The 17048-nt window shown below is 33.2% G+C and overlaps 1 protein-coding gene and 1 long non-coding RNA gene across 5 annotated transcripts; one reads left to right on the forward strand and one right to left on the reverse strand.

The window, feature by feature from the left end:
- Positions 1-2784: 2784 nt before the first annotated feature.
- Positions 2785-6625, forward strand: LOC139894502 (protein JOKA2-like). 3 transcript variants are annotated; one of them, XM_071877829.1, is made up of 8 exons: positions 2785-3028; positions 3576-4735; positions 4820-4946; positions 5039-5290; positions 5374-5523; positions 5608-5881; positions 6020-6291; positions 6384-6625. In XM_071877829.1, exons 1-8 carry the CDS (start codon positions 3002-3004, stop codon positions 6480-6482), a joined length of 2361 nt encoding a protein of 786 aa, XP_071733930.1. In that variant the 5' UTR covers positions 2785-3001; the 3' UTR covers positions 6483-6625. The 3 variants fall into 3 exon arrangements, with proteins under 3 accessions (XP_071733930.1, XP_071733931.1, XP_071733929.1); XM_071877830.1 differs by having other exon boundaries at positions 6068-6291; XM_071877828.1 differs by having other exon boundaries at positions 2786-3028; positions 5608-6291.
- Positions 6626-8619: 1994 nt separating this feature from the next.
- On the reverse strand, positions 8620-13110 carry LOC139892503 (uncharacterized). Of its 2 annotated transcripts, XR_011774098.1 has the most exons (6): positions 12693-13110; positions 10526-11371; positions 10236-10310; positions 9633-9755; positions 9025-9113; positions 8620-8749 (listed from the first exon to the last, which is right to left on the reverse strand). It is a non-coding gene; the product is annotated as an uncharacterized lncRNA (long non-coding RNA). The 2 variants fall into 2 exon arrangements; XR_011774097.1 differs by having other exon boundaries at positions 10236-11371.
- Positions 13111-17048: the final 3938 nt, after the last annotated feature.

Here is a 17048-nt window from a genome sequence, read left to right on the forward strand (position 1 = left end):
TATGAATTCAGATATGAGATCACTCGATCCATTGACATCCCTACTATTTACTATTTTTCTTTATTAATAGTAATCTTATTGACTTTCTTTTTTCTTTATTAATAGTAATCTTATTGCCTTGTAAAAAGAAAGTAAGAATTACATTTAGACAAATCTAAAATCTAAATTACTACTCCGTATTAAGATAACGATGCAAATAGGCACCACATATATTGAAATATACATATATTGAAAATATAATACACAAATAAATATATTTTTAAATCCCACAAAGTTTACTCGAATGACTCCAGAGTCCGGACTGTAGGTAATCGCTCTTTAATTAGTAAATTAAATTAATGGGTTGAAATTCTTCGTGGAAACGCCCCTCAAAGCATGTCAAATGTTGGATCAAAGATTTGGCAAGCCGTTGAGTGAGTTACCGCGTATTTGTTGTTGTAAAATAGAAATTTAAAGCTTTTTCATAATAAAGTTTGGAGCGGGCCGGTAGCGGTGAACGAGATTGAAGTCCTAAGTTTGGAGTGGATTGGTAAGAGATTACACAATAAAAATATCGATTGGAACACTTGGCTCACAAATCCGGATGTATACTTGAACTTTTGATACATTAATAGGTTGCAATCTTTGCACCTCTTTGTAGTAATTTTAGTCTAGGTTTCGTTGAAGGGATTTGCCCATTTCGTTGGTTTTTCATGTAATTTGTATCTTGTTTGGGTTTTGTTTGGGTTTTAATGTAATGCTTGTTTTTAAAAAAAATAATAAAAAATTAATAGGTTGAAAACTAAAGTATACTAATAAAAATATTTTTTAAAATGCTACTAATAAATATAAAATTCATTCATGCAACTTAACAATATCGACCCGGGTTGAAGTAACAAAACTGAGTTGTATCCCTCGTGTTTGTTTGTAACATATAGGACACTGTATGTAATAATATATATATATATATATATATATATATATATATATATATATATATATATATATATATATATATATATATATATATATATATATAGTGGTAGGATCAAGAGGGAAGTAACCATTCGGGGGAAGCGGGGGGAAGCAAAAACTTTTTTTTTTTCGTTTTTTGAAAAACTTTGTTCACGAACATTATAGATGAGATGAAAATATGAACATTTAGTAGAGACACTTTGTGATAAATGTTTTTATTTTGACGGAAAAACGCTCGAAGAAGTAATATATAACAATTATCGTATTTTTCGAGCGTATTTTGAGATTTTAGCTATTGGGGTTTAAATATTAGGGTTTAGATATTAGGGTTTATAGGGTTTAGATATTAGGGTTTAGGGTTTAGATTTAGGGTTTAGATTTAGGATTTAGATTGAGTTTTTTAACACCAAACCCTAAACCCTAAACTCTAAATCGGGCTAAATTTTACTTCACAAAACATGAAGAAAAAAAACGTTCACATTCTTCACGAACAATATTATCTTGAATGTTATTTTTGTCGATCGTTTTCCCGCCTAAATAATAACATTCATCACAAAGTGTCTCTTCTAAATGTTCATATTTTTGTGTGATCTTGATGCCGGGAAAAAATATTTCAAAAAAAACGAAGAAAAAAAAAATTTGTTTCCTCCCGATTGGTTACTTCCCCATTGATCCTGACCCTATATATATATATATATATATATATATATATATATATATATATATATATATATATATATATATATATATACTCTTGTGTAGTCGAGAATGGGTGCCATGCACCTTGTATTGTATTCACTATATATAATAATTAGCAAAAGTGACCCGCGCGATGCCGCGGGGTCTTTCGGGTTGCATATCATAGCTGATGTAAAAAACGTTTTGCTACGGTTGTGTTTGGATACACAAGGTTAGTACCTAGTATACATAATGGTTTGTTTTTTGAAAGACGTCCGTTTCGCGTATAGTTAGTTGCGTTGGGTTCGTAAGATTATTTCGAGTTGAATGGTGGTGTCGGAAAAATTTAACGCGCGTCGAGCGAGAAGATATGTTCCGTTAAAAATTGGAGTGGAGTTTATTAATTAAAATGATGAAATGACGGTTTATACCCCTCTTTTGGGGGCTGAAATTGCAAATTGTTCAAAGTTTGGGGGTGGGATTTTTTTTTTGGCATTGTCGTTTTGTTTTGGGTTTTTGGTCAAAGCGACCAAATTCCTCATAGGATTTATTGTTAATTTTTTTTAGGTTTTTGGTCAAAACGACCAAATTTTTCATATATAGTATATATAGGGTAATAGGGTAATAATAATAGTTGCTTTTTAAAAGGGGGATGATTTTCACACACACTTTTTTGATCCTTACACACAAATTTAAAGAAATGGAGTATTATTAGAAGAGTAAAAGGTTAAAATAGGTGTGTGAGGATCAAAAAAGGGTGTGTTAGAATCATCCCCTTTATATATATATATATATATATATATATATATATATATATATATATATATATATATATATATATATATATATATAAAATTCAATACAAATAGTCAAACTTGATATTAAGAAGCTGATGATGACGTCTATTATCTAGAAATTTAGAAACAGAAATAATAATGAAAATGAAAATACAAATGAAAATAATAAAATAATAAAGAGGATGAAGACTTTTGGGTTGCCTAGTTTTCTTAATGTAAAGGTTTTCGAAGTTTTCTTTGGAAGAAAGATAACTCAACAAAATCATAAATATCAACCAATTTATTTATTACTAAAAAATAATAATACAGTAATAATTTATTCATATAGTTCTCATATATATACACCCTTCACCTCAGACACACACATAACTCATGCCATTTCAGTAACCAGTTTTCGATTAAACTCGCTTCCATCGCGGCTAACGGCTACGCGTAATAACCAATTTCCTAATTTCCATCTTCTATCGTTATATACACAATCTAATCCTTGTTTTCCTTTTTATCGTTAAATAAATATCGTACAAATTCCCTTTTTCGTTTCGCAAATTATTTCCTCACTTCAGTATCTCGACATGTCTTCTTCCTCAATTGTGATCAAGGTTCGTATTTTTACGCTGTTAATTTCTCAATTCAACAATTGCATGTTTTAATTTAAGCTATTATCTGCACTAATTTGTTGATCGCTTTATGTTGTGTGTTTTTTAAACCTGGGGTTAGGGACCTAGGGTTATTGTTGATCAGTCATTTTATTTTATTTTTACTGTTTGTAGTTCAATTTAAAAAGGTAATTATGTGTTTTAGTGGTGGAATTATCAAATTGTTGCTTGAAACCCTAAGTATATGAAAATATTTGCTGGCCATATATGTAATTATCTCTCTTTATTTTATACTTGTATATGAATATGATATGATGATATGATATATGTTGATATATCTCTTTATTTTGTACTTGTATATGATATGATATATATATGATATATATGATATATATGATATATGAATACGGTATATGGTATATGAATATGTATGTACAGAGTAGCCTTGAATTTGTTTGTTGTTTTGAGGTGCATAATTTGAATGCGTCCTGGGTCCTTTTTTATTGGTGAAATTGAGCTAATTTTCGATACTTTGGGGATATTTTTGCAGGTTAAGTATGGCGAAACACTACGCCGTTTCGCTGCGTCTGTTGATGACAAGAAGCTTGCTCTTGACATTGCTATGTTAAGGGAGAAGATTCGCAGTTTCTTCAGCTTTGGTCCTGATGTTGCGTTTACGCTCACTTATGTCGATGAGGATGGTGATGCAGTTACCCTTGCTGATGATGATGATCTTCTTGATGTTGTTCGTCAGTCTTTGAATCCGCTGAGGATCACTGTGACGTTAAATAGTGACGATTTCAGTGGATCAAGTGGGAACTCAACCCCCCTCAGATCACCACAAGTCCAGCTTCCATTTCAATACTTGAACGCACAAACTGCCGAACTGCTGAAATCTGTGCCTGATCCATATAGGGAATTTCTTGCAAAGCTGCCAGCTGAATTGGTATCTAAAGTGACGTCATCTTCTACAGTTGCTGAAATTTTGGAGAAGATGAAGGTGATGAATCTGACTGCTAATGCCAGCCATGGTGTGCACCCTAATACTGGTGGTCCCTCAAATGTGAACCCTGGACCATCAACCGTTAAGGACGATAAGGTTAACCTTAACCCTGAAGTTGGAAGTTCAAACTTGAAGAAGAAAGATAAGCATGTTGAAAAGGTGACTGAAAGCTTGCAGCAACCGAGAGGTGTGGATCTTAATGTTCCTTATTTTGAATATGAATCTTTCCAGGTTCCAATTAAGGATGTCGGTGAAGGGTCTAGTGGCAAAAACAACAACACTACTGATGGTGTTGAGAAGAAGGATGATGTCAGCAGTCGATCATCAAACAGGCCTCTGTTAAGGCCCATTGGTTTGAGTGCTTTAAATGATCAGTTACTTTCAATGAATCAGATGTGGAAATATTGTCAGGATCAAGTCGCACCTCAGGCGGCTGCTACTGATATCAAAAAAGCTACTAATGATATTGACAACTCTTCTGGCTGGTCTCGGGGGATGTTAAACCCAACGAATGAATGCCCGTTTTCTGGGATACCGTTACCTACGGAGTCCGAACCACAGGGGTATCGTCGTCATTCTCGCGGGCATCATTGGAAGAGATATAATAGCTTTGATAATTCTGGCATGGACAACGTATTCCACAGGGGTGTTCGTTGCGATGGGTGTGGAGTTCATCCCATTATGGGACCACGTTACAAGTCAAAAGTGTAAGTAATGGTTAAAAAAAAAAAGAAGTTTTTTTGCTTGTCTATCATCAGTAGTACATTTGTTAACTGGTATTACTTTTACAGGAAAGATGATTATGACCTGTGCAGTGCGTGCTTTGCGGGAGCCGGAGATGTTGCCGAATACGTCAGAATTGATCGCCCTACACATGGTTTTAGGCATCATGTGCCTTTCAAGGGGTTATATGATCATGTATGTAGTGTTTAAAAAGTTGTTATACAGAGTTTGCTTTATGATATCTAAGTTACTAACTGTTGTATTATTGTATATTTGTTTTTCGGTAGTCTCTTCGTATTCCGCCTCCTACTCTTCCTCATGCTTTGAGAGCTCCCGGGTCAAAGTTTCATCGGTCAAAGCTAGACAGTCGTTTCATTCTTGATGTGAATGTTCTTGATGGAACCATAATGGCTCCTTTAACTCCATTCACTAAAATTTGGAGGATGAGGAACAATGGTTCAATCATATGGCCCCATGGCTCACAACTTCAGTGGATTGGGGGTGATCGGTTAAGCAACTCACATACTGTTGATGTTGAGGTTTGTATCTATATCTATATACTGTACCTTATTGTTGTAGTTTTAATTTTCAAATCGGTTCCTTAATTTTTATCTTGTATCAGATACCTGCCGATGGTCTGCCTGTGGAAAGTGAGCTTGAAATTGCGGTTGACTTTACTGCGCCTGAACTCCCCGGACGTTACATTTCTTACTGGAGGATGGCGTCGCCAGCTGGACAGAAGTTTGGGCAACGGGTTTGGGTCTTGATACAGGTAACCAACTTTGCTATGCTACATTGTTATGTGACTTTATGTTCAAGTTGTAATTGTTACTTTATTTTTTTACGATCAATGTAGGTGGATGCTTCGATGAACGATTTGGGTGAAACATCGATCAATTTGAATCTGCCACCTGTCGCTAGGAACAACGTTGAAGTAGTTAATCATGATCCTCTGATGGATAACATCCTTTCTGAAAACAATTTCATCAAGGTCACTGAATCTGAAAATACATCTGCTACTGATTCACAACCTAAGGATCAGGAGATGAACTTCCCCATTAATGACTCGTTGATCATCAATAATGGTGGTGTGCCGAGCACTGTGACTTCAGTTCCTCCACTGGGACCCGGTATCTTTTCTGTTCCCAAATCTATAGAAATGGAAACCGATTCGACAGCTGTTCCAGCTGGACGTTCGGTTTCTTCAGGTTTTTATCCTACAGTAGGATTGGATACTGGTTTGGTTGACCCAATCCGTTACCCTACAGTGGACACCTCACTAATGCCACCACCTCCTGTGGTTACTGCTACACCAGTGGTGCAGCCATCGGGTTCTGCTGTTGCATCAGGCTCAGCTAACAAGGAGGTAACTGATGAACAAGAGCAGGTTCTTATGAAGGATCTGGAAGACATGGGGTTCAAGCAGCCCGATTTGAACAAAGAAGTCTTGAGGAGGAACAATTATGATCTGGAGAAGTCGATTGACGCTCTTTGTGGTGTTTCAGACTGGGATCCAATGCTTGATGAGCTTCAGGAAATGGTGAGTGTGTTTTTTATCTTCAAATAATATAAGTTTAGTGTTAATATATGATATATGATATTTTTTATTAACAATTGTCGTTTTTGGTTTAGGGTTTCGAAGATAATGAAGCAAATATGAGGCTTTTAAGGAAGAACAATGGAAGCATCAAGCGTGTGGTGATGGATCTCATCAATGGAGAGAAGCCTTGATGGAAGAACTCGTATGACGGTTGTTGAAGTAATGAAATATTATAACTATCTATCTATATATAAATAAAGTTTAAGGACTTGGTGTGCGTTTACTTGTTCCGAACTTATTGCAGTGTGGTGTGAGTTAGTGTTTTGATGTTGAATAATAAAATAATAATGCGGTTGTATCGGGTTGATGCTATGGACTAATGGCTATATAACCCTGGTTGTTACTTTATCAAACTTTGATGTTGTACGGTGTACACATCACCTATGTAATATAGTACAATAATGTTGCTTTTTGTTTCTGTGTAGGTAACAAATCTTTACTTCCTCGGTTCCTTTTGTGCATTGTTTTGCTATTTGGGTTGTTATAACATTGACATTGACATTTTTTGCTAAATATCAACGATAATAAATAGAGCTTTATTTGACGACTCGTCATGTGTCTGTGAGTAGTAGCAGAGGAAAACTTGTTGCTTATAGAGGAGTTTGGGTTGGGGTTGTAACCAAGTGATCAATAACTAGATTGTTATGTTACAAAATTTCTAGCGATTTCCCACTTTTTAGAAGGCAATCAAACATTCAATACACCTAAATACCTATGTAGCATATATGAGAAACTAGATTTATGAGCCCGTGCGTTGCACGGTAGCTCTATAAAATAGTATTTGGAATGTTAGTATTGATATCGATTAGCTGTATAATACAATTACAATTACAATTACGAAACCCTGCATTGTAAGTAAATGTTTTAAAAATATTAAACGCTAATAATGAATTATTAGTACAATTACAAAACAAATATCAATTGTTTATAGTCATTGTGACCGGTCTCCCTGTATTTGCTGCATGATACTAAAAAAAATGAATAGATTTTAGATAAAATAACTTAATAATGAATAAATGTTCATACATCTTTCTGTCAAAATAAGGGAATAACAATACTGAGTAGTAAAAACTGAATATGGCAAGAGAAGGTTACCATAGTAGTGCATTGCGTTAATCCTCTATATTGCAATTCTATTTTATAGTGTATAAAACTGCAAGGAAAAAAGGGCAAGTGTTTAGTGAATTGGACTCCACACAGAAGTCAAACAATTTTGGCATCTTAAAAAAGTTTGAAATAACATACTATATAGATAATGAGACTCCCAAACACTTTGACTTCATCGTGAGTCAAAGTGTTTAGGGTCTAATTTGATAGTTTGACTATCAATAGTCAAACATCCATGGCTACACATAAAAGCCTAAACTGTCATTCCCTTCTACAAACTATTTTCGCTATTATCAGGTTGACAAAAAGTGAAACAATGAAAATATAGCAAGTTACATGCTTATAAGAACTATTGTCAAACCAAGTTATATGCTTATAAGAATTTAGTCATAGTTAACACATTGACTAAATATTGATTTTAAGATATTGACATGCTTATAACAGTTTTGACTAAACATATTGCTTATAACAGTTTGACATTTTGTCTGGATTCAATTGTCAAACCAAGATAAATGATTATAACAGCTTAACTAAAAGTCAATACTTTTTTACTGCATTATAAGTTGTCAAAGCTACCCGCTAGTTTTGCAAAACATACCCTTAGATGTTCATTCAATAGATTATTTTAATTTTTTATGTTAAAAAATGAATTATCAATGTCAATAAATGTAAACATGAACCAAACATTACCAATATATTCACATTCACATAATGCAAACTCAATTCTCATTGACGATAAGTCAAAGTTGATGTTGGAGCTCATAGTGGCAAGTTTCATGGGTTGGGTGTCTATAGTGGCAAGTTTAAAGGTATGCTTTTCCCAAGTCTACCGAATGCAAAGGTGTGTTCAAGCTTTCAGATTCATGTTGGAGCTCATAATAAGTAAATGCTTCCATATAGATTGGTCATATGAGTATTTGGTGTTAAAGTTATGTGTTGCCTGATGTGATGTTAGATTTATGTTTGTATTTCTCTTTTGGTTTTGTCTCAATTGGGTATGTAATTCTTGTAAGCCCGTGTTGAGCCTATATTGTAACTCTATGGTTTTTCACTTTTCTGTGAAAAAATACTATCTATTTAATTCTTGATTTTTGCCCAAAAAAAAAAGATAAGTCAAAGTTGAATGTTTCTTAGTCTAATAGGAAAAAATAAAATAAAAAAAGCCAATGGTACCTCGCATAAGAAGGTTAAAGTTACAAATTTGGATACAAACAAATATTATACCAAGTCTTACACAGTCAAAAATTGCCTCTAATACAAAATTATAACCTAGTTAGGAAGCATCACGCACCTGCCAAGTTAACAAAAGTATATTAGGTAGTGCAACTATTTCCGAAGTTAAAATTTCTAAAGATTAGGCGCATACTGACCAGCCTTATACTTATAATAATATATAATAGTTATATTGCTAATATTAATATTACTATTACTCTGTACTATTATTAACCAAATATCCAACTACAAACTATGATAATACGAACCCAAATAATTCTGACATAAGACAAGGTACAGTTGTACCCTTAGGATTGAAAAGGTTTGCTTGCCGGTGTCTTGTTAAAAACTCACCGTGAGTCTGCAACATTTGAGGCTCACTTTCATTGGCGTAAACATTTTTCATTAGGTCTCCATTGGGTTAGACTTGCGGAACATAAAACCTATACAAAAAACACATTAGCAGAGTTTGTAACTATCATGCCTAAATCTAATAATAAGCTTTAAATTGATAGGATCTAAGCTTTTTAATGTAGCAATAATACAAATTATTGAATGACAATTATATGATTCTTTATTGCCCCGTTTATATTCGATATAAACCAAATATAAGTTACTTAGCTTATCTGAATTTCAGTTTCTATCCGAGATTTGAAAAGGACTAATACTTGCAGAGTATTATGGCATTTGAATATATAGAATTAAAAATAAAAAAGTATAATTATATATGAATCAGATAAAACAGATAACATAGAAATTCAACAAAACAAAGAAGCACATAAACTGGGAAAAAAATAAATGAGCTTTTTTGGAAGCATTATTTTTTTCCTTTTTCTGAAATATATCATTCTTTGATAGTCATCCTACCCGTTACAGTCAAAGTATAACCAAGATTGACTTATGAAGCCAACTACCACTTCTAACAATATGAATCATGAGAGGTAAAGGCGGTAGAAATTTACCTCTGCAGCACAATACTTGAATAATACATGTATTTATTTGAGACTGCTAACAACCATTTTGAGATATTCACTAACTTCAGAGTTATCATGGTCATCCATTCTCATGCACTCTGCTAAATCTACCTGCACGAAAATAACAGCCACAAAGTCATGCACATTTTAATGATGTCAATATAAAATGCAGATTTTAGTATCATTATTTTACAAACAGAAACGTATGTAAAAATATAATTTTCAGCTTTCATACATATATTTATTGAATTGAATATAATTGTCATATATAAGAATGTTGATTAGACAAATTTTAATGTGATAAATGCCATTTTTTAATGAACGGATCTTGATGGTTATTTTGATCGGATGGCTAATAATGGTTGCTAAGATTGTAATCTCAAACTTTGCCGAGCTAACTTTATCGTTCTTTTAATGTATTAAGTATATAGATTGGAAGTATGTACAAACTTTACAAACTGTAGCATATCTAAATTCAAAATTTAAAATAACCTGATCGCATGGAATTTAGTTCGCAAGAGATGAAAAAAAATGACAGAATAAAACCATTCATAAGCAAGTGGTTGTATTGGAAAGTTTATGAAATATTACCTTTACAACATTGAAAATGATGCTTATAGTCTTTATCAACACGTTGCTTCTATTCCGACCTACTCCCACACCTGTCTGGAAAGCAGAGCGCTGAAATATTATAATCGTCAATCCTAAAAGTAATACCAACTTGTAATTGCAGTTGGAGTTTGTTGAAAGAAGCGAACGAAAACTGTTTTATGTCTAATAAATCTGGATTAATAAAGTCTTCGAGAATGCAGTTCTAAGTAACATTACAAGGCTAGTCAAAACCGTAAAATCTAATTTCTATTGCTGTAAAATAAACCTACCTTCGAAGTATGGAGTATATGACAGCAAGGAGTTACCTCGAAGGTAAGTATTTCTGTCATATACATTTACAAATGTCATATAGATTAGTAGCAGATAATCTATCATTAGTTAGAGATGGCATTATCGCTAAATGGGCGAGTAGGGCAGATTGGATGACTCCCAAACGTAGACTTGACGAGAGTAACAAAACTTATAGAAGGAAGCCTATAAGAATTTTATATGCTTGATTGGCAAAACTAACACCACCCATCAATAAAATGCAATGAGAGTTGCGAACCAAATTGGCCATATCCTTCCTGAATTCCGCTTTCATTAAAGAGAACCTTCAGATAGAATTGTAGCCATCAGTTAACTTTCATTCAACTCTATGTCAATCATGTCTTGACAAATGCATCTTTGACCCAGACCAGTAAACACATTAACAGCACATTCCAATTGTCTTTGAAAGCATTAAATAAGACTTGTCAGACTATGAAATCCATATGCTTTTCATATGCTTTATCAGCAAGTTGTAAATTTCCAATTCCAACAGTAAGAAACAGTCCAGCTGCACATATCATGACATTGACCTTCTAAAGTCAAAGGTTTAAAATTTAGCCAAACATGACCATCATGGACAACTGTATCTACCAACACCAAATGTGTTCTGAATAGTCAAAGCTTGATTGGATTTTCGTTACACAAATAAAAAATCAATCTTACTTCATCTGAACCGTCATTTGAAATAGATTCAGGTTCATCACTTGATTCATCCTTCTATTTTGCTGCGAAGGCACCATTCAGAGACTTTGTTTAACATTAGTAACTGACTTCGTTCAGTGAGTATATCGACCTAGTAAACTGAACTGTAAATAAGTACAAAAAAATCAGTAACATATGGCAGCAAAATGAAGAACAGCACACATGGGACTAAGCATTTACAACGGGTTGTGTTAGTCACATATAACACAGTTAAATACTTCAAAACGTATTTACATAATTATATATACTTTAAACATAGTGCCTTAGCTACCTAAATAATGAATGATTGGTTTATTGTTACATCAATTAATTTATAACAGCCTACGCAGTAGACATTCAATATAAGAGGAAAAAAATTTCATGTGGATCAAAACTCCTAAAATCCAAAAATCGAACATCGATTAATCCTACTTTTGAGGAATATGTATGCATACTATTACTATCGGTTATAAAATAAGATGGAAAAACATATGAATAAATGGCAAACACAAAAGCAAACTTAGTAGCCCGTATCAGTTTTAGCATCCAGAACAAATGGTTAGTAACAATCCAGCTAAATACACTTAGTTGTCTCCAGATAAAAATATCAGTTTTAGCATCCAGAAGAAACAGTTAGTAATAGACTAATAGCATTCGGAACAAACAGTTAGCCCATATCAGTCACTATCAGTCTCCGTCCCAATTAGATAGTCCTGTTTTTTCCATTTTGGAATGTCCCAATTTAATAGTCCACTTCCATAAATAGAAAGGAAAGAGGATATTTGATTGGTGGATCTGGAGAGAGAAAATATTTCATTGGTGGATAAATGAAGTTAGTGGAATTTCCTAAAACTGTGTGTCATTTTGTCTGTGGACTATTAAATTGGGACGGATGGAGTACTAACTAAATACACTCAGTTAGTAATAACAAACATAAATCGTAATGCATCTAGAACAATTCAACTGTTCATTATCTCAGTACGCACAAAACAGATGTCTCCAGATAAATATAAAATCATTCTATAAGCTAAACTAAAACACATGTATGCAATCAACAAAGTGTAGCATAAATTTTATCACTAATACATTATTATTAATGAACAAAGCATACAATCTTTCATTCAAGCATTTAAGCGAACACTTGGAGTGCAAAAATATAATTATTATTCAATCGAAACATCTTTATTCATCAAACAAACCTTACTAAACGTCAAATTTAAGCTCATAATCGATCGTGTTAATTGTAATTGAATGACATACTGCGAGAATTGTTAATGGAAGATGAAACAATTAATCAAATTTCGTGAATTGATGTTTCAGTAAATCATGAACGTACCCTAAATCAGTTTAACGTGTGTATTTACAGAATTAAATCACTCATTACAGAAAATAAAACTCTAGATCAAATTTACGGAAATTTAATAAATTAACAAACAAACTACAGACCTGATGGAGATTGACAACAACATAAGGAAGAATATAGTGGACATATGATCTAGGCTTCAATTCGATTTGAAAACCCTAATCCAGTTTATTGTTGTCGTATCTCATCTCCTACGGCGATGACTGTTCCGATCGTTGTCAATCTTTAGAACCATAAATCACGATTAACGGAAGAACGTATATATAAATAAATAAATGATTAAACGTGAATTGAGATGCTAAAAAAAAGAAACGCAGGTAAAATTGGGAACCTAATCGCGTGTGTGGATGACGATAAAACACTCTCAATCATATTGCGTTGCTAATTCCATCATTTTACTGGGATGCAGAATTGCCGTAGGAGAAGAGAGGGCGACGGAAATTCGGGCGGAATAAGGTTTTGGGAATTAACGTGCAGTTTGTGACAGCGTGGAATCGTTAAGTGTTCATTATTGTTAATTGTAATTATCAGAGGGATTAACACGTCAATTAAGGATTGACACATCAGCAAAACCTTCACGATTTATAATATCTTATAGATATAGATATAGATTATAGATTATAGATAGATAGATTATAGAAGATTATAGATTATAGATTATAGATATACAGAGGACATTGATCTATACATCACCCGGTTCTAACAATGTTTGTTACCGAATTTTTTTTACTTGAAACAACTTTTGTTACTGTAATTTTTCAACGATGTTCAATTGTATAAAAGTTCTTGATTGTAACTTGTCCCTGCACCTTATGCGTATAGTTCATCTTAGGTTGATTGGGATAGCATATTAACCCATACATGACAAGAGAGTGCTTGATTAAAATTAGGGTATGAAAATGACTAGAATAGAATGTAACAAATTTTTCTTGTTTCAGCAATGACTCGACTTTCTTAAATTTTTTATCAAATTCTTTCAAGTTGCTGATTTTAATCACTAATCTCTAGATGCTCCGTTTTAAGTTTACTAGTAAAAAGACAAGTGAAATCGCGGGGTCATTAAAATAATTCAATTTTTAACATACTATAATCGAGAAAACAATTATAAAAAATTAGATGATCAGGTTGAGATACAATATACATAGACCATGCGATCTGTTTAAACCTACAATTCTACTTAAAAGAACATTAAACCAATACAACTTCCAACTAAAGATAACAAACCAACTGATGCAGTAATGAGGAAACATATGGGGTTTGCACAGCTTGGGTTGCAAATATATTGGGTTGGGCTTGTGGATCATAATTTTGGGCTTGTCCATCGATTAAATGAGCACTGTGTTTTTGTACGCATTGGCCGAGGATAGCTGGAGTTACACGAATTGGAGGCTAGCAAGAAAATAGGAAGTTAACAATATTTAGTTTATCTCTTATTTTAAATTTATCCTTATCTCTTATTAGTTATTTTAAATTTATCCTTATCTGTTGGCAGTGGAGCTTGAAAGCTGATAATGAGAGGGCCAAAAAACTCAACCAAAATATGTAGTCTTATATATATAAATAAAATCCATAAATTCATAAATAATATGTATAATCAAAGAGGAAACACAACCTTCATTGAATAAAATTATACTCCGTAGATTAGAATATGTAGTAGTTGATAAAATATAAAATTTTAGTAACAACAAAATAGAAAAAATGAATAGAATACTTATCATTGATGCGGCAAGATAAAACTTACGAGGATACACAAGAAGCCGAAATCTCGAAACTGTAATAGGGTTTGTAAATTGTAATCTAACTAGTTTAATGACCCGTGAATTCACGGGTTTGTTAAAAAATACAAAAAGTGAATAGATTAGTAATGGTTATAATATCATAAATTCAATGGCACTTCCCTTCAACTACATTATTTACTTTTCAGTTTTCACTATGATATCAACATTCACATCGAATATTTTTAATCCCTTGTTAGTTTGTTACTCACAAAGATAATCGGTGAAAATTGCTACTGCTATAAAATAGAATCACGTAACATTATTGTCAAATTAATGCATGATAATTGTTACTACCATGGTTATAAATGAAATGTATCATTTGAGTCAATCTTCGATTGAATTTCTAATCTTTGTGAGATTCATACTTGTTAACCAGGGATAGTATGTTGGACAAGGTGGTTAACAAAAAAATATGAATTTTGATGTAAAAAACAAAGAACGTAATAAATAAATGGGATGATTTATACACCTCTAATACATAATCTTATAACAAATGTTCAAGAACTTACATGTTGAAGCATTACTAAAGCTTTGTTCATGAGCATATTTCAGTGTCACATATTTGACATCCTCCATGTCGAGTTTGAGATGACATCAGTGATATGAATTAGTCATCTAGCTATGTTTAATTTCAAAAATCTCAAACTCTTACACATCTAAATAAGATAATTAGCCATTTGGCGAGAGAATTTTGTTAAGTTTTTAAATAATCAACCAACTTTTCAATTCGTCAACATACAAAAATCACAATTTCACAGATCAATGAACCAATTGGCGGTACGAGTTATGATCAATAATTATCTTTAAAGTGGGTAAATTAAGGTTTTAAATATTTTTCAAGACCAACATCTATCGTCACTAATAGGTTTTTTTTGATACTAAGCACAAATCAAAGATATACAAACACAAATTCAAAGCATATACAATAACATAAATAGTGAAAGCAATTGCGTGTGATATTACTCGGAATCATTTTCTTTGATTTGGTTAAGAACCCTAAATTTCAAGTTGGGGATAACCAATATCCGAAATCATGTTCGTTGATTGATACTTCGATTATTTCTACCAAATTAAATCAATATACCTTTGAGTCTGAGTTAAAACAACAAATTTTCCGCAACTTCAACATTAACTTGAACACATATAGTCTGGAGAAGAACCTTATAGCTTCAAGAAGAAGATTTAGAGATATAAATTGAAGAGGATGAATGAAGGATTAATGGAAACTTGTGTACAGGAAGCTAATCCGAGATGTATGTGTGATTTTGGGAATTGCAAATTTACGATAATACTCTTAAAATTTAGAGGTAATTTTCAAAGAATATTTTCTAATTTATATTCATATTTACTTTTATTATTTTATATAAATTACATCATCAAATTGCATGCTACAACTTTTAGAAGCATATGTTACAATCTTTAAAAGCACATGATGACATCATCATGATAGAGATTTATTAGAAAGTATAGATAACCTATTTAGTTTTACAATATAATAACCAAGGATTAATAAAACGTATGCTAGAAGTCCAAATTTTAAATTGGTGGGGCCAAGATTTAAATTTAACATATTTAGTCCTTAAAACCATAAAAATTGCTAGTAAGGACAAAACTTGTTGGGGGGACCATGGCACCCTCCTGCCCTTTAAATCCTCTGTCACTGTCTGTTGGTGATTTGTGTCACCAATATGATTTAAGTGTAATGGGATTAATTTGTTAACCAAAATAATCATGATAAATATCGAACAAGTTCGGAAAAGTGTGGAGTGCACACTTGTTTGAACTTATCTTGATTATGACGGGGGGTCAGGGGCAGCGCCCCCGATAGCGGGGTCCAAGGGGTGGCAACCCCTGGCGGGGTCCAAGGGGTGGCAACCCCTGGCGGGGTTCAAGGGGCATAGCCCCTGGCTGGGGTCGAGCTGCCAGGTCAGCTTGGAAATTTTTTATTTGGGATAACATCGCTTTATTAAAAATGTGTTAAAATTCGATTTTGACCCGGTTTGACCCAAAATAAAAAGCCCGGATATGAACCCTTTTTAGTAGTTATGAAACTGCCATTCGGCAGTTATTAATCCCGTTTTTTGGTTATTTTAATCTGGTACGTTTTTATCAAATTCATACACACAAAACACACATATTCTCTGTTCATAATTCTGAGTTTTATCCAATTAGAGATTTCGATAGTACCATCGAAATACTTTAATCTGAAAGTGATTACACGACTCTCAGAAATCCGAATTCGAAACTCTAATATACAATAAAGATCAAAGTATTCTGTGAAGATGAAGAACGGAGAATCTGTGAAAGACATGACAAGCAATTTGACAAATTGGCGAAGTTTGAAGGGCAGGACTTTCGTAGATGGCAGAAGAAGATGCACCTTCTTCTCACAACCCTGAAAGTGGTGTACGTTCTGAGTACTCCCAGGCCTGAATTCGATGAACAAGAAACACTGGAGGTTACTAGGAGGAGATCAAAATGGGATAACGATGATTACATATGTCGTGGCCACATCTTGAATGGTATGTCTGATTCTCTATTTGATGTTTACCAAATTGTCGAATCCGCAAAAGAACTATGGGATTCACTGGAATCCAAGTACATGGCAGAAGATGCTTCTAGTAAGAAGTTTCTAGTTGGTAATTTCATGAATTACAAGAT

Source organism: Rutidosis leptorrhynchoides, chromosome 2 (assembly GCF_046630445.1).
Source record: "Rutidosis leptorrhynchoides isolate AG116_Rl617_1_P2 chromosome 2, CSIRO_AGI_Rlap_v1, whole genome shotgun sequence".
Classification (NCBI taxonomy): domain Eukaryota; kingdom Viridiplantae; phylum Streptophyta; class Magnoliopsida; order Asterales; family Asteraceae; genus Rutidosis; species Rutidosis leptorrhynchoides.

What these genes read in the sequence shown, in the direction of transcription:
- LOC139894502 (XM_071877828.1), top strand. Translation starts at nt 3,002, where the DNA reads ATGTCTTCTTCCTCAATTGTGATCAAG. An exon ending in CTTCCTCAATTGTGATCAAG is followed by an intron (nt 3,029 to 3,575) that starts GTTCGTATTTTT and finishes ATATTTTTGCAG; the next exon opens with GTTAAGTATGGCGAAACACT. An exon ending in CACATACTGTTGATGTTGAG is followed by an intron (nt 5,291 to 5,373) that starts GTTTGTATCTAT and finishes ATCTTGTATCAG; the next exon opens with ATACCTGCCGATGGTCTGCC.